The 27,006-nt window shown below is 44.7% G+C and overlaps 5 protein-coding genes across 5 annotated transcripts; 2 read left to right on the forward strand and 3 right to left on the reverse strand.

The window, feature by feature from the left end:
* Positions 1-4,072: 4,072 nt before the first annotated feature.
* On the reverse strand, positions 4,073-4,892 carry LOC120673184 (ubiquitin-40S ribosomal protein S27a). The gene has a single exon (XM_039953913.1). It carries the CDS (start codon positions 4,780-4,782, stop codon positions 4,315-4,317), a length of 468 nt encoding a protein of 155 aa, XP_039809847.1. The 5' UTR covers positions 4,783-4,892; the 3' UTR covers positions 4,073-4,314.
* Positions 4,893-5,065: 173 nt separating this feature from the next.
* On the forward strand, positions 5,066-9,236 carry LOC120673182 (craniofacial development protein 1-like). Its single transcript, XM_039953911.1, has 5 exons — positions 5,066-5,228; positions 6,794-6,874; positions 8,012-8,136; positions 8,238-8,414; positions 8,736-9,236. The coding sequence occupies exons 1-5, from the start codon at positions 5,189-5,191 to the stop codon at positions 9,108-9,110; spliced, it is 798 nt and encodes a 265-aa protein (XP_039809845.1). The 5' UTR covers positions 5,066-5,188; the 3' UTR covers positions 9,111-9,236.
* Positions 9,237-9,548: 312 nt separating this feature from the next.
* Positions 9,549-12,327, forward strand: LOC120673183. Its single transcript, XM_039953912.1, has 7 exons — positions 9,549-9,973; positions 11,007-11,106; positions 11,258-11,353; positions 11,433-11,485; positions 11,657-11,705; positions 11,795-11,842; positions 11,936-12,327. Exons 1-7 carry the CDS (start codon positions 9,720-9,722, stop codon positions 12,029-12,031), a joined length of 696 nt encoding a protein of 231 aa, XP_039809846.1. The 5' UTR covers positions 9,549-9,719; the 3' UTR covers positions 12,032-12,327.
* A 270-nt stretch (positions 12,328-12,597) lies between these two features.
* Positions 12,598-17,558, reverse strand: LOC120673181 (dihydrolipoyl dehydrogenase 1, mitochondrial-like). Its single transcript, XM_039953910.1, has 2 exons — positions 17,114-17,558; positions 12,598-14,109 (listed from the first exon to the last, which is right to left on the reverse strand). Exons 1-2 carry the CDS (start codon positions 17,366-17,368, stop codon positions 12,859-12,861), a joined length of 1,506 nt encoding a protein of 501 aa, XP_039809844.1. The 5' UTR covers positions 17,369-17,558; the 3' UTR covers positions 12,598-12,858.
* Positions 17,559-19,015: 1,457 nt separating this feature from the next.
* LOC120673123 (hydroxyproline O-galactosyltransferase GALT3-like) lies at positions 19,016-26,039 on the reverse strand. Its single transcript, XM_039953820.1, has 7 exons — positions 25,337-26,039; positions 23,674-23,923; positions 23,314-23,589; positions 22,596-22,724; positions 19,855-20,031; positions 19,672-19,779; positions 19,016-19,588 (listed from the first exon to the last, which is right to left on the reverse strand). The coding sequence occupies exons 1-7, from the start codon at positions 25,969-25,971 to the stop codon at positions 19,382-19,384; spliced, it is 1,782 nt and encodes a 593-aa protein (XP_039809754.1). The 5' UTR covers positions 25,972-26,039; the 3' UTR covers positions 19,016-19,381.
* Positions 26,040-27,006: the final 967 nt, after the last annotated feature.

Below are 27,006 nucleotides of genomic sequence, written 5' to 3' on the forward strand. Positions count from 1 at the left end.
TCGCTGCTGCTTGTCAGCGTGTGCTGCCTAGGATGGCAGCGGGGGAGAAACCCGGTGGGGGGCACGGGAAGTACCCACCCCCACCTGGGTTAAATTTTCCCGACCAATTTCACCTCATACCGCCATCCGTCGGGTAACGAGTACCCATCGGGTGACCCTCTCCCACATAAGAAATTAATCAATCAATGATTGAGTATATCAAATTATGAATTGCACATGCTAACAGCACAAGATCAGAATTTTAGAGCTAAGCAAATTATCAAGCTGGAGCGCGGCACGCCTTCTTTCTCCGGCGGCGGGCTCGAGCTGCCGGCTCCAATAGGCGACACTGGCGCCATTGCAGGGAAGGACCAAGTCGGAGAGGCTGGCAGCGCCGCAGCGGCCAAGGGCCACCGGCCGCGGGCTGGCAGGGGGCGGGGCGGGCGACCTGCAGCTGCAGCTTGCATACTGCCCCTGGCGGCGGCTGGAATGGGGGTGGGGGTTGTGGCAGAGGCTGGATGAGGTGAGGGGTTTGGAACAGTATGGGTCGGTGGGGATTAGGTTAGAGTTTGGGTGCTTATATAACCAGGGTTTGAAGGTAGGCTCACATGTCATAGTAAAAACGGGTGTTCCATCGGGTAATGTGTCTTGGGTGTGAAAGAATGTATCCGTACCCGCTTTACCTGGTGGGTGGAAAAAATACCCATTAGTAGACCTGTGGGGGCAAAAAAAACCATACCCACACCCTAATAGAGTTTTTACCCGTGGGTTATCGGGTTACGGGTCCCCATTGCCATCCCTAGTGCTGCCTGCTACTCGCGTGAGGTTGCTGCATCCGGCCTGCTAGGTACTCGCTGCTACTCGCGTTGCTGCCAAGAAGAAGAGCGGGAACAGAGGATGGAGCAGAGTAAATAATTGGATAATTTGTATCAAGACTAGGAGATACATGTATTTAATTTCCTTCCATCAAGAAACGTAATTACATATATTCAATGCATTTTGAGTGAGCAGGCTCACACATTGATGGTTAGGTTTGGAAGAAAAAAATTATACCGAGGTTCTATGTATTATTACGAGCAACTTCTCTCTCAGTCTTTTTTCCGCTGGTAACTTTCCCTCCTCTTTGTATTTAACTCTAGTTTTTTTATCAGCTGGCATGCTTGTACTTCTCTCTTGCCCTTTACTGCTAGCTTCCCTTTGATCAGTGGAATCACCAGCAACTGTAAAAGAATCGAGAAGTTCATTTTTTTTATTCATCACAACCATGAAGCGCAAAGATTATAATTACATTGCTAAGAAGATATGAAAAAAATACATGTGGCCTCATCATGGGTAACAGGCTCCTCACGTAATTGTCGTTTTGGACGATTCAACGTGTTTGTAGTATCTCCAAATAGTCGACAACTATCCATTTTTAAGAAATATTCAACTGATCATGTATTATGGATCTTTATAATAGAGTGCACGGCGGCATGCATGTGTTAAAAACATTATAAATAATAGATTTATATTCACATATATATATTTAACATATACCATAGTAATTTTCAATTTTTCATTTACCACAAGCATTCAAAATATGTTGAAGCCAAAATTTTTCTGGCCTTGTGGATAGAGTGATCGGTTTCCGTATGTGCTTTCCATGCTAAGATAAACCATGTGCATGTGCATTAGGAAAGAAGAGAATAAATCGTGTACGTGTGCATAAGGAAAGACAGAAAATAATATTTTCCTTCTAAACGTATTTTTCTTCCTCAAATTTATGGAAACTTATGGGAATTGATTGGCTGGCCATGTAGAGTAGTGCAGGCAAAATTTTTGTCATGCATGCTTGAGGCGCGTGCATGTCAAAGGAAAGTAAATTGCCGGTAGAAGAGGTGGAAAAAATCAATTTTTTTGGTAGAAATATTTTCTGTCTATAAAAAAATAGGTTTGCACCACTTTTCGTCAAATCTTTTAGCCTAATAAATGGGGTCTACGTGAGGATACAGTGAGCCTAATTTTGGTGATAAAGAATTACAATTAATTCAATTTTTATAGTAATAGACTCAAGAATACGAATACACCATCTTAGAATATAGAAACCACCTCTCTTTTCTACATTGGGACTGCCCTAAGGACGCAGATTACCATTACTGGAAGACAAGAAAGAGTCGAGCCGAAAAATGGAAATCGTCCAAGCAGCAACCGCGACCAGAAAATGCCACCATATTCCAAAATGAAGCATCTTTCCAACATTATTGACCCACTTGAAAACGGTTGTCGCTGAGTCTGGCGAGAGTTAATCAGGTTCTTTTTACCGACTGGACACCCCAAACCGCCGGCCACCGGTTCCGGTTTACCGGACCGGTTTGACCGGTTACCGGTAGGAACCGGTCAAATTCAAATTTGAATTCAAAAACTCAGTTCAACCGGTTCGTACCGGTATACCGACCGGTTTGACCGGTTTACCGGTCGGTTTGACTGGTTTACCGGCCGGTTTGACCGGTTTGAATTCAAATCCAAATTTAAAATCGCATGTTTAACCGGTATACCGGCCGGTTTTACCGGTTTACCAAGTGGGGCTTAATGGGCCGTCTCATTTTTTTTCTTTTTCTTTTTTGTTTTAACTTTAAATACCCGAAAAGTATGTTAAACGAACGAATTTTTGAGAAAATTTAACACCATTAAATTCATCGCACCTTGAAGTATTTTTAGAAATTTTTCATTTTTTTAATTCAAATTTGAATTTTAAATTTTGGCCGGTTGGGTACCGGCCGGAACCGGAACCGGTCCGGACCGGTTTGACCGGTAACGAACGGTTCCCACGGTTAGGTGAACCCTGAAGTTAATGCACATCTTCCCATGCCATGTGGACCCCACACCACCAATTCACTCTCTCTCTGCTCCGGCACGAAGAGGAAAAAATCTTGGAGATGAATGAGCCTTGACATGACATCACTATCACCGGAGCTTGGCGACGCAGATCCACGGTCGCCGGTGCTCGTTGGCGTCGCGTGCAGCTCCGCGGCCAGAGGAGATAGGATGGATAGAAGACAGATCTGACATTTGGGACCCACTGTATATTGGACAGCATGCTGAACAGCTGAAGGTCGTGGGTCGATAGATTGTTGGATGGGTCGTGGGTCGATAGATTGTTGGATGGGTCGTGGGTCGTCGTTTATATGTACACGTGGGTATTGTAGAGAGTAAGGGTCCGTGCGTTTAGTTAGAAATGGATGCGTGGAATGGTTCCAGCTGAAAGAGTAGGTTTTATTTCCACGCCCTCAATCAGCTGGATTAGTTCCAGCCACGTCCGGAACGGGCTAGCCGAAGGGTATTGTAGAGAGTAAGGGTCCATTCGTTTAGTTAGGAATGGATGCGTGGAATGTTTGTTTCCAGTTGGAAGAGTAGGTTTATTTCCACACCCTCGATCAGCTGGATTTTTTCCAGCCACGTCCGGAACGGGCTAACCGAAGGGGCCGAACGGGCTAACCGAAGGGTATTGTAGAGAGTAAGGGTCCATTCGTTTAGTTTGGAATGGAAGCTTGGAATGGTTCCAGCTGGAAGAGCAGGTTTATTTCCACGCCCTCAATCAGCTGGATTAGTTCCAGCCATGTCCGGAACGGGCTAACGGAAGGAGCCCTAAGTGGTATGGTAGAGAGTTAGGGCCGTTAACCGTTGCAGGTGCCCACATCGATCCGATTTCAGACGAAATCTCTCGTTGTCGCTCTCCTTTTTGGAAACAAAATTTACCGCGATCGGGTCGATCAGATGGAACCAGAGTTGACATCATCGCAATATTGATGATTCGATTCTGAACAAATCATACGAATAACACTGTCAGCAACACTGTATTTGGAAGTGATATCTTTGACGAACACTTTTAAATCCATCCAACATCCTCAACTGAAACGGCACTGAACTAATTCCCCACTACCTGTTTTGCACAAATCATGTGAACTATGACAATGACCTTGCAATATTTCGTATGCAAACATAACTAAACTCAGCTGACAGCTTTTTGCAACATATCAATCAGGACGCGAGCATACCATCGTCTCACAGAAAAATAAAATATTGACATCAACAGTGACATGATATCAGAGAGATGTGACTCTAAGAACAAAATCACGTTAACACTGGGCACACATAGTATAAGATTAACACAAACATAGGTTGAATTCAACAGTGTTTGGTGCGATCCATAACGACATCACCATGAGAGATGCAGGTGTTCTGTTCCAACAAACTACTTTAACTTAACATGCGACAAAAAAAAAGAAATAAGATTTATCATCTAGCAAGACTTTCCATTTTTTTCCTTCCCCCCACCACAACAGCGGAGCATCCATCCTACGCCTGCTGGTTGTAGACGTAGGTGAGGCCGCACTTACCGCAGTAGTGGCGGTCGAAGTGGTTGGCCATGAAGGTCCCCGCGCCGCACTCGGTGTTGGGGCACTCCTTGCGGAGGCGGGTGACCTTGCCGGTGGCGTCGTCCACCTTGTAGAACTGGAGCACGGCGAGCTTCACCTTCTTGTGCTTGTGCTTGATCTTCTTGGGCTTGGTGTACGTCTTCTTCTTGCGCTTCTTGGCTCCCCCGCGGAGGCGGAGCACCAGGTGCAGCGTCGACTCCTTCTGGATGTTGTAGTCGGCGAGGGTGCGCCCGTCCTCCAGCTGCTTGCCGGCGAAGATGAGCCGCTGCTGGTCCGGCGGGATGCCCTCCTTGTCCTGGATCTTGGCCTTCACGTTGTCGATGGTGTCCGAGGATTCCACCTCCAGCGTGATGGTCTTCCCCGTCAGCGTCTTCACGAAGATCTGCATCTTCGCAGGCGCGCCCTCCCCGGCGGCGGCCGCCCTTACCTGAGCTGGAGCTGCTTCTCGCCTGCGGCGGCGGGGTGGAGTGGTGTGGTCGGCTAGGGTTTTGGAGGGAGGAGAGAGAGATGATGGTTTTATAGCTGGAGCGAGTTTTCCTGCGGCGTTGGATTCGGGAGGGGTTGGATCGGACGGCGGAGATATGGGCCCACGTGGTCCCGAGTTGGGCCGTATGGGCTTTTACCTTTTTACTAACGGTCGCTATTGGGCCGGGCCTTGTACTTTTCTTCTCCAATTCGCTTTCTCTCTCGCTCTCCTTCTCCCTCTCGTTGCGGCGACGCCTCCGCTTCCGCCGCCCGAGCCGAGGAAGCCGAAGCCACCAACCGCCAGGGGGAGGCGAGGGATTGATTCGGCGATGGCGTCGACTAGCTCCGCCCGAGACGTGGGCGGCTCAGGTACTAAGCCCCCGGACAAATCCTGCGCGCACGAATGCTTTTCTCGGTTAACATGGGATTGGGCTTGCTCGTAGGAAAAGAGGGGGGGGGGGGGGTTAATGTTAGATGCTGCGCTCTGTGGCGGGTTTGCGCCCCCAATTCCGGCGTTGGTGCTGAGATCCTCCTCTTTCTAGTTCGTGGGATGAATCCGCGCGCTGTTTTTAGTCGTGTACGGTTCTCGATAGGATTACTGTCCATGCGTTATTTTTCTTGGTGTAGTGGGCGCATTAGGATTAGTTAGGCTTCACATTAGATTCCGAACAGTTAAGGGAAGCAATAGTTTGTCCTACCATGCATGCGGGAACTCTGACGTAATCCTGATTTTGGTGCAAACAGAGGATTGTTCATAGGGTATGTCTGCAATTTTATCTTCTGAAAAAAATCCTGATGAGGGAATGCAGACTGTTCATAGGATAAACCTTGCCATTAGATTCTTACCCGTTTTTGAAAGCAGCAGTTTGTCCTACCATGCATGCAAGGTTTTAAAAAACGCTAGACGCTAGGCGAACGCTTGCCTATGGTTTAGAGTTTTTTGTGATTAAACATAGATTGAACATGATTAAACGTGTGTTGTGATTAAACGATACTGTGATTAAATGCAATGCTTGGCCACTGTTCAGCGTTTAATCAAGATTAAACGATGTTTAAAAACGTTTTTCAAAACACTGCATGCATGTGAAAATTCTGAAGTAATCCTGATTTTGACTCTTGAACTGAAGCACAATCAGAGGACTGTGGATAGGCTACCTCTGCAGTTTTACTTTTTCAAATGCGAGGACTAACTTTGATGAATGGCTCTTTAGTGTGATGAGATAACAGCTCGAAATGCTCAACTCAAAAGTGTTCCTCATCCTTTTGGTATGATCTTTAGGACTACCTCTGCAGTGTTGTTTTGTTGGAACAGGCAGTTCCTTTTTTTTGTTGTGCCCTGTGAGACCTGTTTGTTACTGGCTTCCGCAAAGTTGATATTTTTATTTAGAAGAGGTAGCTGTTTCTGATGTCTTCCCCTGTAAATGGATAGTATATGCACTGAAAGTTGGCACTGGTCCTCTTAAGTATTGTACACATGAGACTAAGAAACTACACATCTCACTCACAGAAAGAACTCCCTACATAGGCAAGAAAACTGTTAAAAACATTTGATTAGATAACTTTTCATGGAATCATTTTCAACTAACAAGCAACTTGAAGGTCGTGACCGTTGTAACTTCTGTTACTCATAAAATTGAGATGAGGGTGTTGAAGTAATGCTTTGCGTGTTTGGACATAGTTTTTTTTTCTTTGGCCTTTTAATCTTTTAGTCAAACTTAGGAGTGTGAATGCATGATATTTGAAGTGTAAGTTTGTGAAAAGATTCAACAAAACAATACAGTTTTATTAAAATGGACAACTATAATACAGTTAGTGCCTGGTAACTTAGTCACACTCCAAACATTTTTCTGGTAGCAGTGGGATAAGTTGTCCCTCATTGTTTTTATTTAGAGGCTCTGTGAACATAAAATTTTCCGTTTTGTGTTTTGGTTCAGGAGCAAAAGGTGTGGTTCCAGATGAAACTCTTGTCAGTTCTGCAAATGCCAGTAGCTCAAATCAAGAGTCTCATGATGTTGGTATGTATACTGCTCGTTTCCCCATGCTTGAGTTGCTCCCCTGGAGTAATGTATTTTTGCACACATGAATCAGAAACTATCCGTTTAGATATTTGTGTCAAGAAGATTCAAATTGTGATGTGTATATGGGCTGTGGACCATAGTCATACTACAATTGTAATTTTTGTTCATGTTTGATAGTAATTCAGGAGACTGACCTCTTGTTGATTCTGTTATTTTCACTAGATATTAGTTTCCCTTCCTTTCCCTAGTGATACATCTATTTATTGAAATCATCAATACTGGATCTTTTTTTTTTGCTAGTGAGAAGTGGCAATGGTTACAAAGGAACACTTCCTTAAGCATAAGTGGACGAACTTTAAAAACTAGTACATTATATCTGACATTAACATACATGAGGTGGTATAGGACACCTGTTATCTCAGAAGCTGGCAATAATGTGATATATCAATGACCTTGTGTTTTACATGATATATAGTTTTTGTCTTAGACAGCACAGTGTAACATGCCTTTCATATTTGGAAAAAGTCCATTTTACTACCCCCCCCCCCCCACCAATTCACTTTGTCCGCTTAACCCTCTGAGCAAAATTTTGGCTCAATTTACTCCCCGACAATTCCAATTAGTCCAATCTACCCCCTAATGATATTTCTCTTTTCTGTTTCAGCAGGTACAAATTTAATTTGTGATAGTGAACATGTTGCCCTATGTTAAAAAAATACAATTAAGAATTTTTCATGGTTATTTTCATCAGTTGTAAACATTTAGCACGAAATTTATCACAGATTATTCTGCATGAAAATTATTCATGAAAAAAAATCAAAATATATTTTTCTAGCATAGGGCATCATATTATAAGTTATGTTGCAAAATTTGAAGTTAAAATTCCTCTTGTACGCGGAGAAATAAAAAAGAGAAATCTCAGTTGGGGTAGATTGGACCAATTGAAATAGTTCAGGGAAGTAAATTGAGCCTAAATTTTGTTTAGGGGGTTAATCGGACAATCTGTATTAGTGAGGGGAGTAAAGTTGACCTTTTTTCATATTTTGTCCTTATGCAACATGCTGTCACTATTATTTTAGCGATTACTTCTTTAAAATTAAACGCATAGCCTCAAGCATTTCTTTTCTCCTACAGGCACAAAATCACGTGTGGATGATATTTGGAAGAAAATGAACAGTGGTTTACCGAATAAGATGCCCCCACCTACGATGACCAAGCTCAGTAATACAACAAAAGAAAAGAAAAATAAGCCAACAAATGTGAGTAATGTTTGTTGTACCTATCTAAGCGCATTCACTTATCTGATGTTTGGATTTTTTTATACTTATATTTACCTTTCAGAATTTTCTTTTTCCTGTAGAATTGGATGACTGTTCTAGGCCTTTCGCCTAGTAATACTTCTTCCAATCAAAGCCCCCCAAATGGGCAGCAACAGGCACAACATGAAATGAGTGAGGATGCGAAAAAACTTGCAGCAGCTGCCCTTGCAGCTGCCAAAAATGCTGCTGCTGTGCCATCTGGAAGAGGGAAAGTGGAGGTAAATTTGAACCATCTACATCACTCATCCTTTGTGTTTTATTACTGGGTTTAATAGTAGAATTGCTTGATAAAGAAAAATATAATGACACATGGCTTGTTTTTAGGCTGTAGCTATATCTTGTTCACATAATGTATGCTATTTCTTGTCCATTTACTTGAATCTTCTTTTGGTCCAAAACTGTTTTAAAACTTAGGAATACCCATAATCGTGGATTTGCATTGGGCATTGGCTCCACAATTAGGGACGTAGATGAAAATCTTCTGACAGTTTGCGCAACTAGTTCGTGTGGTAATCTTCTGCTTTTGAATGATCCAACAGATCACTGAGGTAAGGGACTTTGCTGGCAAGGACATTGAAATCAAGAAATTGGTGGATGCTAATTCCAAGGAGGCAATTGAGAAGGCGAAGGCAGCTGGCGCTGCCCCCTCCGCTGTCGACAACATCCTTGAGCAAATACGGAAGAAGCAGAAGCTGAGCGTCCTGGACAAGACGAAGAAAGACTGGGGAGAGTACAAGGAAGAGAACCGGGGCGTGGAGGAGGAGCTTGACACCTACAAGAAGAGCTCAAACCAGTACCTCGACAAGCAATCATTCTTGCAGCGAGCTGATTACCGGGAGTTTGAGCACGAGCGGGATGCTCGGCTGTCAATGATGGCTAAACGGAAAACTGATATGCGTGAGGATGATGCATAGCCTTGAAATGTACCATCTTTGGAGATCTTTCTCCACTGCCTCTGTTGTAGACATTCTTTTGAGATAATGGTAGACACCAATTTGTCTATGTTTTCCAGTCCCATTCAACCAGTTGATTTTCTTGTTTGTTTCTTCTTCTTTATTGAGTTTCAATCCGTTGATTGTGGATGAAGAAGATGCATGTACATATGGCAGTCTCTCCACTCATTGACTGGAGAAGCTGGGTTTGGCAGCGTTTCTGAAACTGGGGATCTCTGATGAAACTGCACCAAGGAGCTCAGAAACTTGAGGTAAAAATGGTTATTTCTGAAACATGGATGCACAATTGCACATAGATATGATTCCAACCTGTTGATTCTTTTGTTTTATTCAACCTGTTGAGCAATCATCAGTGTGCATCTGACGGCCTGCCCGTGAACCCAATGCTTTCGCTAGCACGCCGAAGCTGCTCGCGTCAGTTTACTGAAACATGAAAGCTATGCCTGAGCTACCCCAGGACGGCAAGTGCTGTGCAGTGCTAGGAACCCATTGAATATTCTTGTGGTCGCCACGAGACGCAGCCATTCAACCACGCACACGGCGCACGCGGACGAGAGAGAGGGAGCAGCCATGGCCGCCTTGTACTACCACCCGGCCGCCGGGAAGGCGAGCCTGGAAGCAGTGGCCCCGTCCTCGCCTTCTCTGGCCCTGCGGCCATCTCAGAGCAAGGTGCTGTGCATCGGCAGCAGCCGGTGGTGGATGAGGAGGAGATGGGAGGGGAAGGCGAGGGCGAGCGGCATCAGCAGCAGGGCGAGGGCAAGGGCACGGCCTGTGGCGAGGCCGGCCTTGTTCTCTCCCGTCGCCATGGAGTGGCAGGAGTGCACGTACGTGTCTCTCCTCCTGAATCTGCCTGATTCCTCGCATCCCTATGTCAGTTCTTGGGACGCTTCGCCAATCTTCAATCTGTTCCTGGGCTTGTGGGTTGAATTCATGCAACATTCTGGTTCCCAAGGAAGGAAACTATGATTTTCTGTTTCTTGTGTGGGTTCTCAAGTCTTGATTCACCGGAGCTGTCATACTATAATGACAGCTTACTGGTTGAATCGGAGAAATTTCCCCTTTTCTCTTTCTACTTTTCCTGTTGAGCTCACTCTGCTTGCGGACTTTGTATCACGAAAATTCAATGTTTACTTGAAGAGGAACTGGACTTTAGGAAGTGTATCTCGGTCGGTATTCAATAGATTGGTAATTAGTAGCCATGCACGGTGGTCCATGGAAGCAGCAAAGATGGATAAGGCCCAGTACAAGCTGGCTTGCATTGGAATTGGATAGGGCAAGATTTTGCTGGCCCCAGGTTGTCGATGCTATTTATCACTTACTCCATATCCAAACTGTATGTCTGACTCAGAAAGCTCTCTCGTTGAGGAAGAAACTATTTGTTGGGGCAAAGTTTTTCACTTCGGCTATGACTTGATGCAAGAGATGTTGATGTGTACTTCGGTGCTTTCAATAGGAAAGGCATCTAGATGTGGCCATGTTAAGTCTAACCACCATTTTAAACATATAGAGTTTTAGATTACATGTAATATGGTCATTGTAACTTGTCTCATACTTGGTTTGAAACCAAAAATAAGATGCTTCATATGTTCCTGCTGAGCACTTGATTGGATGATCTTAAATTTTGGTAAGAAAAAAATGGGTATAGATATTTTTTTCCTCCTTTCGAAGATTAAAATCATGGCATGGTTTCCAGTGCACTTGAAAACCAGTGTAAAACTAAAAATGTCTACTAGAAAGTTCACTGTGCAATAACAGTCTTGCGCAAGTTATCTGCTTGAGTACAGTAGTTTTGACATAAATTTGTTCATCATCCTTTGGTACATTATGAATTTTGACTGAATATTACCTTGGCAACAGCACTGAACTTGAAGTTGACATTCCTTGTTCCGTTGCCTATCAGTGTTACTCAGATCGGGAGAGCATTCCTCAGTGGATGCCATTCATCTCATCTGTCAAGGTTAGTGTTGTTCATTATATTTGAAACAATACTGATATATGTTAATATCATTCTTGTGTACATATCATTTTCACTAGCTTGGCTTTGCATGCATTTTGCTGCTTTTCTTTTCAGTTTCAGCACTCATGATTATGCAAATAATTATTTATAGGTCCTTGAAGATAAACCAGATCTTTCACGCTGGAGTCTGAAATACGAGGTATTTGGTCGGAATGTAGAGTTCTCTTGGCTTGCTCGAAATATGACGGTGAGTATCAGATATGACAAGGCTGCTATAAGTTTGGCTTTTAGTGTTCAGTCTCAATGACATCACTTCTGTGTGTCAGCCTACTAAAAACCAAAAGATCCATTGGCGATCTCTTGAAGGCCTTCCTAACAGGTAACTCTTCGAAAAATAAAAATACAGCTGTTGCATTCATATATTAGTCCTCTTAATGCTTATTTTCTCTACAATATATTTCCCACTTGGTTTGGTTACTCGCACTGCAATAATTTGCAAATCATCCATGGTAAACTTGAATGCTAACATAACCAAATCTGCTTGTTGCAGAGGCACTGTTCGCTTCTTCCCTAAAACCCCATCGTCTTGTAGAGTACAAGTGAGCACAGTCCTACGGATTCTCTCGCAAAAAAAGTATTGTCAACTTAATAAGAAAATACAATGTAATTCTTTGATTATTGATTGCAGCTAACTGTGGCATATGAGATTCCTGAAATTTTGGCACCGGTTGGATCAGTAAGTGGCATATCAACACATCGAATGCTTGTTGCCATATTCCAACAGCTGTTGCAAATCCTTAAATTGACCAATCTAATCGTCATTCACCAGGCGCTGAAACCATTCATGGAAGGCTTACTTCTTAAAGGTCTAGAACGCTTTGCGGCATTTGCAAAGGAGCGTAACAGCAAGATCCCTCAGCCTTGATGATCTCAGGAATTTGATTGGTTTCATTTCCATTGAAGCATGATGATCACAATAGATGAAGGTTATATTGTCACTGCAGATGTGGGGAAAATAATGTACCTGGCAGGGGAATAAAGAGTGAATATTATGGCTAGTATGAAGCTCAAGTTCTGCTCTTATTGATCATTTCTATTTTTGCCCTTATGATTATACTTCTTTGGTCAGATGCCATCACAAAATGTACCAACCGGCCGCATGGAAAATGCACCTTCAAAGTGACTGTTTTGAGTCCAATAAAAAATATGGTTAATGTTAAATGCGTGCAAAGCTGCAAAGATAATATTAACAAGCAACTAAACTTTTTCTGCAATCATCTCATGTTTATGTAGTTATAACCCCCTACGGTCAGCAGGGACCATGTCAGTTCGTTCGATTCACATAATACACATAGTGGAGTTCCCTGCGAAATTGATTCGTCATTGAAAGCTTCATGCAAGGATACCGAATACATATCTCAATCGAGGACGTAAAAAAGAAAGAAATAGAAAAGAGTGGCATTTCAACAATGAAGCAAGGGAACCGTTATATAAATCTGCACCGAGTCGAAGGTAATTGATATCAGAAATAAATCAAGAATCGTTTCAGAGATACACAAAGTACCAGGATAGTTTTATTGGGATGTATATAGCAGACATGTAAAATCAAAACAGACTGCTATAAGATGGCATGGGTCAATTCGCAGTATTGCCAACAAAATGAAATGCGACAGTCAGAGGCCTTTTGGTACCAAAGATCCAAAATTAACTTCCATATCCAACATTTGGATGATAAGAAAAAAAAAACAGGAATCATATGTGGATAGCCTTGGAGAAGGTTTGTAAGCAAGCCTCCTTGAGGGCCTCGCTCACAGTGGGATGCGCATGGCAAGTGCGGGCAACGTCCTCGCTCGATGCTCCATACTGCAAAGCAAGCACGGCTTCATGGATGATTTCACCAGCATTGGGCGCCATTATGTGCACACCGAGAATCTTGTCGGTTTCCTTCTCAGCCACCACCTTGACTATCCCCTCAGCATCATCAATGGCCTTTGCACGGCTGTTAGCCAGCAGTGGGAATTTGCCGACGCGGTAGGCAATTCCTAAAGCCTTCACCTGCTCCTCAGTCTTGCCAACAGAGGCAACTTCTGGATGTGTATAGACTACTCCTGGAACTGTGTCATAGTCAACATGGCCTTCCTTTCCAGCAATGAACTCAACACATGCGACACCATCCTCTTCAGCTTTATGGGCAAGCATAGGCCCAGGGATGGCATCCCCAATTGCATAGACGCCCTTCACATTGGTCATGAAGCGCTTATCAACTAGGATCCTGCCAGCCTTATCTGTTCCAACACCAATAGTTTCCAGCCCGATCCCAGAAGTAAATGGGGTTCTGCCAGCAGAGACAAGGACAACATCTGCTTCAAGGATGGTCTGATCACCACCAGCTGCAGGCTCAAGTGTCAGCTTCACACCATCTCCACTGGTATCACATCCGACTACCTTTGTCTTGAGCATGAACTTGAACTTATGCTTCTCTAACATGCGTTGAAACTGCTTCCTGATCTCGCCATCCATTGATGGTACTATATCTGGAGCAAATTCAACAACAGTGACCTCTGAACCAAGGCGGTTCCAGACTGAACCCATCTCAAGGCCAATATAACCTGCTCCAATTACCACCAGTTTCTTTGGGATCTCAGACAAGCACAAAGCACCAGTAGATGAAACAACTTTCTTCTCATCAATGGTGATTCCAGGAAGTGATTTTACATCAGACCCAGTTGCAATGATTATGTTTTTCCCTTTGACAACAGTGCTACCGCCATCAATCAAATCAACTGACACTTCTGAGGGGGAAGCCAATTTCCCAAAGCCTTTTACGTAAGTCACCTTGTTCTTTTTAAAGAGCCCTTCAATCCCTTTTGTTAGTCCTGCCACAGCCTTGTCTTTCTGAGCCATCATGGCTGGAAGGTCGACTTCAAGATTTGAGAGCTTAACTCCATGGTGCGCAAAAGAAGTCTTTGCTTCATGGTACATATGTGATGAGTGCAGAAGAGCCTACAAAAGGGACAGACTTAGAAGTGTTCCTAATGAAGCATGAGGATAAAAACAAATCAACTAAGTAGATAATTCCCTAAGGCAATGATACAGAGAAAAACAACAATGAGATATTTGGATCCATGATAAAAAAATGTATAGAGATACGCTCCATAGTTGATGATCCAAGAGACACTACTGTGTAAATCTTGAGTTTTTATATATAGGCTTAAAAGGAAGAGGTTTAGATCCCATGTAGTGATACTTAAATATGTATCCATACAAACAAAAATGTACAGTAGAACAACGATATTGATTGAACAATAGAGCCTGAATCATAGTATCATACTGTGTAGACAATGTGCTTATTTCCCACACAAAGAGACAATACATCATCTCTTAGCACAAGGACAGTACTCTAGCTAAAAGAGGACCAACACAGAGCCCTTTTCATTATTATGCTGTACTACATAGTCAACAAGATTCAAGCATTACGCTCATTTAATTTGGTTGTGAATGATAACACCCACAAAACAAGTGATAAAATACTGTAATACAGCGCTAATCACACATAAATGGTAAACAAGGATTCAGTACATCAAACTGAAAGTGTGAATAGCTTATAACTATCAGAAATAGTGCCACTAACTAGGGTCACAAGGCGTACTATCAAACAGTCGCAAAGGGTAGTTGAGAAATGAGTCGTAAGAAAAGGACAGCTAACTAAAATTATTAACTAGACACACTATGACTACAACAACAACAACAACATAGCCTTTTGTCCCAAGCGAGTTGGGGTAGGCTAGAGATGAAACCCAAAAGACACAAATGTCATGGTTCAGGCACGTTGATATCGTGATAGGTGACTCCCAGTTCAACCAACAGCCGGATATTGTGTTGACCGAAAACAAACCCAATTGTTGTCAAAAAGGTCATTTGCAGCAGACTAGCAGAAGCAAACTCAGGAAATTTAAAAAAAAAAACACCGTTGAACAAATCTAGGTTTATGAAATCTTATCAGTTGTTTATAGACCAAGGACAACCATTAATTGATCAAAAAATAACAAGAAATGACCACATATTGCCCTATTATAAGTGGCATGCTGCAGTTGTTTATTCTCTTTCACATTATTGAAGTAAGGTGTAAAGATTGGAACATTGCAATTAATACACCAGCATCTTTGTCAACAAGACCAAATTTTATTAGTCCAACACAAGTTGGAGTAAGCTAGAGATGAAACTCAAAAGAGCCACCCACAAGGTGGTTGGACACTAAGGAGAGTATTAAGATGATACTCGGAACAGTACAATGTACATTGCTATTTTTTTTGGATATAGAAGCAGATGCCAACTAATCAGATTTCAAAATGACAGAACCAATGTTTTTGAGGCGTCGCGGCGAGGCGTGGCGCCAGACCCCCTTCACAACGCCTAGGCGTTTGTGGCGGACGCCTAGGCGATGCCATACACACATTGCTTAGGCGTTGTAAGCTAGAATTTTATATACTAGTGCAGCACATACATGCCTCGTTTGTTGCCAATTCTTGAGCCCAGGTGTTATACTAAAAGCAGAGCAGGAGACATACAAACACAAGCATACATTATTCAGAGCAAAGGACACGCAGCATTAGTAAAAGCAAAGCAGGGGGCATACAATATTCAGAGCAAAAGCAAAGCACCAGGCATACAATATATTCAGAGTACACACAAGCAAAGGGATGTGCATACAATACTCAAAGCAGAACAGAGCGCCTGGGAACAGAGAGGAGTGAACTGCAGTTGAGCAAGCAGACGGGCGACGGAGGCAGGCGAGCAGGTGCGGACGGCCGACGACTGCAGGTCCGGCCAGTCGACGGAGAAGGGCGAGCAAGGACTGATGTGCAGGAGCTGCAGGTGCGGACGGACAGGAGCAGGTGCGGACTGGCGGGAGATGCAGGCGGCCGGTGAACTCGAACAGAGGAGCAGCAAGCGGAGATGGGGTGCCGCCACCGCCGCCAAGATTTCCCGCCTCCGCCTTTTCTTTTCCTCTCCCTTTCCCTCTCTCTCTCCGTGAATCTGCCCGCACCCGCGGTTAATGCCTCCGAGCGGGAGATTTACTGTGCTTTGCGGTCGATTCCCGTCGATTGGCGCGAATGCGGGGTCGATTTCCCGCCCAGCGCCCCCATTGGTGCTCGATTTCCCGCCCACTCGTATTGGCGTCCGCTAGCTGGCTGTAGGCGTCCGCCCGACGCCATTCGCGCCTAGGCGACGCCTAATCCTTTGAGGCGGACGCCATACAGGCTGAGGTCGTGGCGACCCCGACGCCTTGGCCCTCTACCACGCCTTGTCGCCTAGGCGACGCCTCAAAAACATTGGACAGAACAAGAAGGAGACAGGAGAAATAAAGCAGAAGATAGTAGAAAACATCTAATCATGAGGGTGACAATAAATGGTTGTGGATTTGGAAGACTGATCTGTCTAACAAACATGCATGTATTATTGCAATGCTAAAGAGTATTAAGATGACACTTGGACCAATACCATCCTTTTTTTAGATTTATTAATCAAGCAGATGCCAAACAAGCTAGATTTGAAAGACAGAATTCCAAATGGACAGCAGAAACATAGAAGAACAAGCTCACCCTACGTCAGAACACGCTCACACTACGTCACGATATGCAGTGGATTTGGAATCCAAACCACCAAACATGCAAGTACTATTGCAACGCAACTCAAACCCTAACCGCACACATTGCGAAATTAGACACCAAATCAGAAACTGCGTCCCTTGCAGAACCAAGGTGCAGGCACTTCAACACCAACGCACCCACATCAAAGCGCGCAGCCAACATCACCTACGAAATTACAACAGCAAGAGCCGCACAGCCGTCGCAAGCGACCTGGGTTTACCCCCCCAGCAACAGATCTATGGCCACGAATCATACCGCAGGGCAATGCATCGGAAAGCAGTAACAACAAATCTAGAGGACACGGCAACTGGGGAAGTACAAGAGGGTACGAGAGAGGCAGAGGGCCGGCGCAGAACCTTGGATGGGATGCACCCGACGTTGAGGCAGGTCCCGCCGAGGGTGCCCCTCTTCTCGATGCAGGTGGTCTTGAGCCCCAGCTGCGCGGCCTTGATCGCCGCGACGTACCCGCCGGGCCCGCCGCCCAGAACGACGACGTCGCTCTCCTCGCCCCCCGCCGCCGCGTACGCCCGCCACGCGGACACGGCCGCCGCCTGCGGCCGCCGGAGCACGGCCTCCGCCGCGCGCCGCCGCGCGAGGATCGCCAGCGCCATCTCCCTCTCCCTCTCCCTCTCCGGTTAGGGCTTCGCTGTGGTCTGCTTCGGAAGAATCCTCGTGCTCTGGAAGGAGAGAAGAGGAGGAAGGGGGGAAGCCGGCGGCCAGGAGAGGAGGACGGGGAGGAAGCGAAATGGAAAGCGCATATCGCGGCCGCCGGTGGGGCGCATCAATCAGAGGGGGCATGTGTCGCTTCTGGCTTTACGATTCTTTTATTCCTCCCTCGAAGTATAATTCGGTTGATATTTTAACCTTAAATTTCGCCACTTATTTTATTTAAAAAATTTCTACAAATATAATTAAATTTAAGTTATTTTTGAAGAACTTTTATTAGTAATAAAATAAGCCACAATAAAACAAGTATTTTGTATAAAATTTTGAATAAGACAAGTGGTTAAATTTAGGGGCGTGTTTGGTTAGAGGGTGTAAAAGTTTTTATGAAAACTTTTTGCCCTTTGACCACTAATTAGAGCTATTAGATGAAATTTAATTATGAAACAATCTTCATAATTATGGTACTGTAGCATGTGATGTAGCTAATAAGGTCTTTGACCGCATGATTAGAGGATGATTTGGGGGTGGTTACTGTAGCATCACTGTAACCAATCATGATGAAACTTGGCTCATTAGATTCATCTCGAAAAGTTACACCCATCCATTAAAAGGTTTCGCAAATAAACTTCGTTTAGTACTCCATGCATGCATTCGTCTTTTTGTGTAAAATTTTACCAAACACGTTCGAGGACTAAAAACGTCAAACGAATTATAATTTGGAACTTCGATGGGAAAAAATAATTTGAAGGAAGAAAGAAAGATTTTCTCAACATAAAAAATGACATTTCTCTATTTTTTCTTTTTCTTGTTATTATTTGATATGAAATTTTGGTCCAACCGAGCTATCTCTGCACAATGGAAATGGGATTAGGTGATATTAGCATACCTTTTCTACTACTCGCATTAAGTTTATATTGCAATGAACATTGTTAATGTTGGTATATTTCCTCTCTCTTTCTTGAGATTCTTTTTTGTGAAAAATGTGGAGTCAGGCTACTAACTACCTTTTAAGTTTATCTAGGACATCGCATGAACGTCCGTATCCGCGCAGATGGAGCTTTCAGCATCTGAGACGAACATCGCCTGGACGTCCGTATCCTCTATCCTCGAAGATGGAGCTTTCAGCAACTGAGATAGGTGAGAGTTTAAGTTGCTGGCTCACAGCTCGCACCCCCAACCAAGCACTCCATAAACGCAAAAAAACCGTAAACGCAAAATTTTGCGAAGGAATCTTGCTAATTTGAAGTTCTAAATGAAGTCTATTTATAAATTTTTTTGTATGTATAGGCTGTAAATCACGAGACGAATCTAATGAACCTACTTAATCCATGATTGCAACAGTGATGCTATAGTAATCATCCGCTAATTATTACTTAATCATGGATTAATTAATATCATTAGATTCGTCTCGCGATTTACAACCCATCTGTGCAAAAAAATTTGTAAATAGACTTCATTTAGTACTTCAAATTGGCAAAATTCCTTCGCAAAAATTTTTTGCGTTTACATGTAAAGAGAACTAAACAGGACCCAAGAGGATATTGTGCTCCCTTGTCTCACATGTCAATTGCACTTGTCCTCGACAGCCATCGGAACACAAAGGCAAGAACGGTACTTGTACACAATGCAGAGCAAAAGAGAACGGTACTTGTACACAATGCAGAATAGCATCAGTAATCCCTCTCCCTCTCTCTCTCTCTCTCTCAAGTACATGAACTCTATTTCAACAGCATCAGTAATTCCAAAAAACGTAGAATCCTGAGTGTTACCTCCCCACATGAAAAACTGAGAGCAAGGACATATGACAAAGCAGTTACCCAATGTTACAACTTACAAGTGTTGCGCGCCTGGTTCCAACAATTTTCCACTGATCTACTAAAAGCCAAAAAATCTCGGTGAGGTGTTGTACAAGAAGGCTAATCTATCACTCTTCCTACTTGCAAGTGTTGGTGCAGATGCTATTCACAGCATACAGCTTGATAATCCGTCTTAAGCTTCTCCCACAAGCACATCATAAGCCTTGGGGTCTGGTAGTGGGCAAGGACATAGTCCGACTCACATCCTTCGCTGTAGAATCTATCATCAGTCACGATGTTTACTTGTTGACCGCTGCGCTTGTACTGTTGGATCCAAATCCCCATTGCCACATCTTCGAGTTTGAATAGCTGAGACAGCAACAAGATCAATCAAGATCTGCGCCGATGTGCACCAAAATAACAAAATAGGAAATCCGTTGATCATTTCCTACCTGAAGAGTCAGTTCCTGGTGACCTCGGACTACAAACTTAGCAATGTCACGTGAGATTATGTAACCTGGACCATGTGCCCATGGTGGATACATGTCGAAAGGCCATTCCTGAATTTCTCACGAGTGTGAAAAAGCAACCAATCAAATGAAATCTTCTTGCATAACAAATGCTGCAGGGAATACCTTCCGACTGATGAACCATTTGCTATCTTTATCTCTGTGTGGTGAAGATTGGAAAGAAATTAGACCATACAGAAGGCCATGGGAGTTGCTCTTCTTCAGGCTTGAGATCACTTCATCGATCCTAACAAAAGCATCATCATCTGTTTTCATGATGTACTTCGCAGGAACAATTTTGGTCTGCAAAATTGCAACAAAAGATATATAAGTGTATGCTAATAGGATCAATGTTCTTACGGCGTTAAGGCGAGTTGTGGCGAGTCACCACCGCCTAGCCGCCTAGGCGGGCTAAGGCGACGCCTAGGCGGGCTAAAACGCCTAGGCGGGCCAAAATAGGGGAGCGCCTTGTCGCCTAGGCGACGCCATAAGAACATTGAATAGGATGTGCATGCATTTTTTTTAACTCTGCTTATACGTGCAATTTGAAAAGTTACTAAATCCATACAACATGTCACCATAACACAACAGGCAAATAAAAAATCATGAGTAAAATGCACTGGGGGTCCTTAAACTAGTGAGGGTGTGTCAAGTAGGTCAACGAACTCCGAAAATGCAGATTCGGCCCCCTAATCTATTTAAGTGTGTCACTGGAGGTCCAAAACCCATTTGACCGGGTCTGACCGCCTACGTGACTTGCCACGTCAGTCCTACGTGGCCTCTCTCTCTCCCTCTTGCTCCCACCTCTCCCCCTCCCGGCCACGACGGCGCCGGCGGCCGGATCCGCGCAGGTCCGACGGCGCTCCGAGCTCGGGCCCGTGGCCATGGCGCCCGTGCGCGCCCCGCAGGGCTCCCTCCCCCTCCCTCGCCGGTGGGGCGCGGGGCCATGGCGGCGGCGCTCCGAGCTCGAGCCTGGGGCCATGGCGCTCGCGCGCGCCCCGCGGAGCTCCCTCCCCCTCCCTCACCAGAGCGCGGCCCCCACCCTCGCCGTCCCGAGCCGCCGTCGAGCACCGCCCCCACCCCTGCCACCGCCGTCCCTGGTCGCCCCCGAGCGCCGCCCCCGCCCTGTCCCGCGCCACCTGCTCCGCACCACCGTCGGCGGTCCCGCGCACCACCCCAGCTCCCGCCAAGAGCTCCGCGTCGAGGAGCGAGGCCGGCAGAGCTCGACGAGGGACGAGGCCGCTGCCGGCGAGGGAGGAGGGGCCCGCCTACGGCAGTTCCTCCACGCCTCCTCCCACGCCCGGATGCAGTTGGACGGCCGCCCCGCCGTCCTCATCCGCGCGCGCGAGCTCCGTGCCCGGCGTAGAGCTGCGGCCATGGCGTCCGCGTCCGCCGCCGCCGACGCACACCGCGCGCACGGCGCCGCCGCGCGCGTGAGCACGAGCTCCGCGCGCCCGACGTCGACACCGCTGGAGCAGGGGAAGGGCGAGCCGCCGTCACCTCCGCACCGCCCACGGCGCTCCGGCCGGCCGCCCGTGCGCGCACCTCTGCGGCCTGCCTCGCCGCCGCTTGGCCTGCCGCGCGCTCTGCCTGCCGTCGCGCTTGGCCACCGCGTGCTCCGCCATGGCGCGTGCGCAGGCCGCCGAGCCGCAAGGAGGGTCCGCCGTCCGTGCCGGCCGCCCGCTCGCCCATCGCCGCGGAGCCTCGCTGCCCGGCGCCGGGAGGGGAGCGGAGCCGCCGGGGGGCAGGGGCGGCGCCGCTGGAGGACGGCTGCAGGCCGGAATAGGGGAGGGGGCGGGTCCGGCCGCCGGCGCCGTCGTAGCCGGGAGGGGGAGAGGTGGGAGCAAGAGGGAGAGAGAGAGGCCACGTAGGACCGACGTGGCAAGCCACGTAGGCGGTCAGACCCGGTCAAAGGGGTTTTGGACCTCCAGTGACACACTTAAATAGATTAGGGGGCCGAATCTGCATTTTCGGAGTTCGTGGACCTACTTGACACACCATCACTAATTTAAGGACCCATCAGTGCATTTTACTCAAAAATCATGACAAACTAAAGTCCAGTTCTTTCCCTCAATCAAGTAGCAAGGCAACGATGCCTTGTGCCTCAACTTCTCATTTCAATTTTTGTCAAAATGTGTAACTGCACAACAGATGGTGAAGCTTGCAAGCTATACCTCAAGTATTCCATTTGATTATTACAAAAACTACATGATTAGGCTGCAGGTACAATAGCTAGTAAAAACAACATAAACTGCAAAGGTATTGATATCTTTTACACTTCATGGAAATCTCTTTGGCATCAGAATATTAACTGTTTGTAGAGGACCCTATCTGCCAGCAATAAAAGAAGAAAGGGGTTTTCAAGGGGCTGGAAAGATTCCAACTTTTAAGCAGCCAGTGTGCTTCCTTGGAAGTTTTTTAAGGGAACTATATGATATAAATGAGCCAAGAAATGTATGAAACGCACAAGTACTGGGAAAAAGAAAACCATCCAACCCTGGTTTTAACAGACTGCTTCGTCTGATTGCACCAAGCTGTGATAAACTGAAATACAAAAACTACAGTTCAGATAATGCTAAGTCTGATCATCTGAATGAAAATTTCACCATCTGAATCATCCACAACTCAGACTACCAAAATAAAATGATACGGAAAAATGCCACAAATAAAAGTCAATTTTTATTTGAAATCATGCAAATAAAATATTAGAATTCAATGCATTCTTTCAAGATGGTGACATGGTCCATAGTCCAAACAAAATAATTTTTTCCGCCCCCAAACGTGCAGGAGAGCTGCATTTCATTTCATTAGGAGAGAAAAAAAAAGACTCAAAATAACAAGGTGAAAGCCTGAAGAAGATATCATACCCCAAACATGCAAATTGATATGGTCTTGAAAGTGATCAAACTATAGTAGTCAACAAAGGGCATCAATTGGATGTCACCATACAATTGAGATTCTCTCCATAATTCCATATTGACTTGCTCACTCTTGTGCTGCATTTTGCGCATAAAGAAAGATGATGCAAGAATGGAAGTAGATTTGATTAACATTGAGAATAAATGAATATTGAAAGAAGCTTAGATGACAGCTCAGTTTAATGCAAGGAGAGAAGGTTCACTACTAAAGAATACAAATGAACATGATTCACATTGTCAAGAATATTTGTAATGCAAGCAAATGTTCTTGCATACTTTGGAGCTGGATTAGGATGGATGCAGAGTGGAGCCTATAATATAAGTCATTTCAGTTTATCCTTTATAGATAATTTTGTTGTAGAAGTTTCACCTTGTTCCACAGTCTTACACATTCAAGAAAGGAAGAAAGAACTGCTATAATATCAGTGTGACATGGTGCTCTCTACTATTATTCTGAACAACAATGCCTTGTTCAGTGGAGTTGAAAATTTAAGTTCTTATATGCTGAAGCTAGTGCGAAAATAGGGAAATAATTAGGCTGTGAAGACATGAGAATAAGCAAGTGATTTTTTGTCTGCTAACGTGTCTCAACTAAACAGAAACACTGGTTCCAAAGAAAGAACTAAAAATATTGTAACAGTACTCAAGGCACATAAAGTGAACTTACAAGACCAGAGAAAAATCGGACTACTACATCGCCTGAGCGGACAGCCTCATATTGCATCCATGTTCGCCTCAGAGCCATCCGCCGCTTGAAGTTGTTTCCAGTAGAGAAAACACCAACCAGTAGAAAAGTTCGTTTCTTTGGCAGAGGTGGGGCCTTCAGAAGCGCGACACTAGCCATGTCGATTTCTTCTGAAACTGGCAATCCATTAGCCAAGAATGACAAGAGCTCCAAATCACCAGAAACCTTGACTTCTGCTATCAACCATGGCTCCGACCTCTATCAAAAACCTAAAGGCTTTCACAATTATGCAGTACTCACAAAATCAAAGTATGAAGTCTTATTGCTTTGAAAAACTCCCACCTCTCTATAGGCAAATGATGTTTCATGCCGGCCATTTACTGTCATATGGAACCCCTCTCCACCAGCCCACACTGTTACTGTAAAAGGCTCTCCTACAACAATTGAGAAGCTGCCACTTAACTGACTGCGGTCTTTTGGCTTCTGCCCATCTTCAGGTTGGTTCCCAGTAATATTTATCATGGTATTGTTATTCTCCGGGATGATGCTGGCACCCACTTTCTCATTGCAACGAACAAGCCCATCAACTAGACTGGTCAAACATATAGCAAAAATATATTTTTTCTTTTATCAGTACCAGCAGAGACTATAAATTTATTTTTCAGCAAGATACTAAGATGTATGATAAAGGATGCTGATGAAAGCATATGATCAAGTGGCCAAATGTTGGCAACCTATTATAACTGGACATTCCAGTCAGAAGTCGGGATTACCAGAACTACTTAATTAACAGATCAAAGTTTGAATTGCAAATTTAAGGAACTCATCGTGTAAATATACTAAAGAACACCATAAAATTCCAATAAAAAGTACAAAAGAATAAATCTGCATGAATGCTGACTTATACCATATGTTCAATTTGTAGTTAATCACTTCTTGTTTTGTAGGATTCCCTAAGGAAACTGCTAGCCTCTACAATGGCAGTTCACCAGGTTAGTAAAATGTCACTAGAGTACCGCATGCTTGTAATGGACCTGGTACACGAAGAATCTAAGAACACCTCGATCTTGGTAACAGATACAGTGGTGTAAATAAAATTACTCACAAATATTATGTCACATTACCAATCAAGGGTTTTTTAACTGTAGTCAGCAATCAACAGAGGACATGTGCAATGCAGGACGATATCACTGAAAAGGTCCACATTATCACCTTGTGTACTCAAATTTAAATCACTAGCAAATGTATTTTAAGTAAACTTTATATTTCATTCATTAAAAAATGCAATACAACTATCTGAACCATGACACCAGAATCATTATTAATTCAAGAACGAGATCATATATTCATATGGCAATGTCTTTGCTGGCATCTCAAGTGAAACTCCCACCCATGCTGATATAATCTCTGCATCTTTTTATGACAGTGTGATTACAAGCAAAGAACAATATTATCGGCTCTAATTTGCATGTTTATAAATCTTTCCTTGATTACAGCAGTTTACTGTGGCTTATAAACTAGATTCCTGTTAGTTTCTTATTGTTTGGATCTGTTGATAAATAGCTCTTAAGTATAAATCAGTTTTCAGCTGCCCCTAAGGATTTGTGTGTTTACGTCTACAACACATTTAAGCTATGTAGACTCTTAAATCCTGAAGCAAACCTGCTAAGTCCTGAACCTAGTACTAATCATAACACAGTCATAGGAATCGAAGCCTCAACCAGGACGCGAGGAAACGACTGTTTGTTGGACTATGGTGGCACTACTTTCCCTCTGGCGCAAATACTAATCTTCTGCATATTCTTTCACATCAAGTGTGTGACAGTCAATGAGAGGAGATTGAGGTACATCAGTACCTTACATGCCTAACAGTAAGTAGAGAGCAGCAAAGGCATAAGCAAGTTTCCAAGATTTGAAATCATATCTGCAACTAACTAGTGGACTAGATTCTGAAATCATTGCATAAACCAGAGATGCAGATCCAGGCAAAATTAACACAGTTAACCTTCGCTGCAAGCTGCTATTGCTGTGGCCGACATCACCAACGAGCGGGCATCGCTCCCACTCCCCCCACCCTTCCTCGGGCGCCCATGAATTCTGCTCCACCACCATCCCCGCGGCTCCCAGGCTCACATTGACGTGCATAAGCACCTGACCGCCCGCACCAACCATCTCCACCTGGAACCGGGCCGCCCCCTCCCTGGGCACCCCGATCACCGTCACCGCGGCGCCCTCCGCGAGCCCGCACGGGATCCTGGCACGCCCCGCGCCCAGATCCCCTTCCACTGACGCCGGGCAGCTGAGCCCTCCAGTGCGCCCCTCCTCGCCTGCCGCGGCGGCGGCGGCCACAGCCAGGGTGAGGTTCCGCCAGGCACCGGCGGCCTCGAGGACGCCCGCGGCGGTGCCCGGGAGCGCGTCGGAGCGGCGGAGGAGCGGGCGGAGGAGGCCCCAGGAGAGCCGGGCGGTGGAGTTGGCGGGGGGAGGGTAGAGGTCGGGGAGGCCGGGGAGGGAGGGGAGGAGGTGGGAGACCGGGCCGGTGGCGGCGGTGGTGGGAGGCGGGACTGGGGAGGGCGAGGGCGAAAGGAGGAGGAGCACGACGGCGAGCGTGAGGATGAGGAACACGCCGGAGCATTTCCTCATTGCAGCGAGCGAGGGGGCGAGCCGGCGGGGGACGGCCGCCGAACGCGTGCCGGTTGTCTCGACTGTTGTTGACCACCATGAGTCCAGATTTCTCCTTTCAAAAACGGAAAAATTACTCTCCCTTCTTCCAATTAAAAATGCAATTTATTTTTTTTCCATTCAAGCTGGTGGTGTGAAATAACCACTATAGTCTCGTTTATTGACTCATTCAACTAGCCAGACTTCCTAATATCATGAACAGAAGTTAATTTCATGCAAATCAAATCCGACTATTTGTTGTCCAATTCCTATTGCGCTTTTTTTTGGAATTTTTTCAAATAATAGATTAGCAATTTTTCGTAAGACTGAGGGAGCATGTTTTAAAAGAACCGAAAAATCTATAATTAACTGAGTATCTATAAAACCGATATAGTTGATCCTCACTAGAGATTTTTCTCAAATTTTTCTCAACATGCAAGTTGTCCACGTCAGCAATGCATTATCAAATGCAATTAAAATCTACTACACTAGCATTAAATTATAATAGTTTGTTCATTTATAAAAGTAATCATAATATATATAATTACTTCATTCAGTCACGTCAACATGTGCATCACTATTGGAATCCATAAGAATTTATTACTATTTCTCTATTATCTAAATCAACCACATCACCTTTATTATTATAACCATCCAATCAATTTCGTGCACGCCTTATATCTATAAAATCCATGTCTTGTTCGTTTCTTTCTACTCTAACCAAAGAATAACTCAAAAAATCTATTATTTTTCATCCAAGAGATTTCTCATATGGCTTTCAACGTAATCTTTACAAATGTACCATTTATACAAGCTTTTCTTTATTAAAAAAATCTATCATTATTTGTTTTTAGCAAATTCGATTCTAAGTGTTTATTTGTCTTACTAAATGCTCTCCTTAGCGTTTTATTTAAAGAACTATTGTATTTTTTATCATAGTTTATCACAAAACTCTCTCAAATCTCATAGCAACTCGCGAGGAATCACCTAGTTTTATTGACAATTCTAACTGATTTC

Source organism: Panicum virgatum, chromosome 5N (assembly GCF_016808335.1).
Source record: "Panicum virgatum strain AP13 chromosome 5N, P.virgatum_v5, whole genome shotgun sequence".
Classification (NCBI taxonomy): Eukaryota; Viridiplantae; Streptophyta; class Magnoliopsida; order Poales; family Poaceae; genus Panicum; species Panicum virgatum.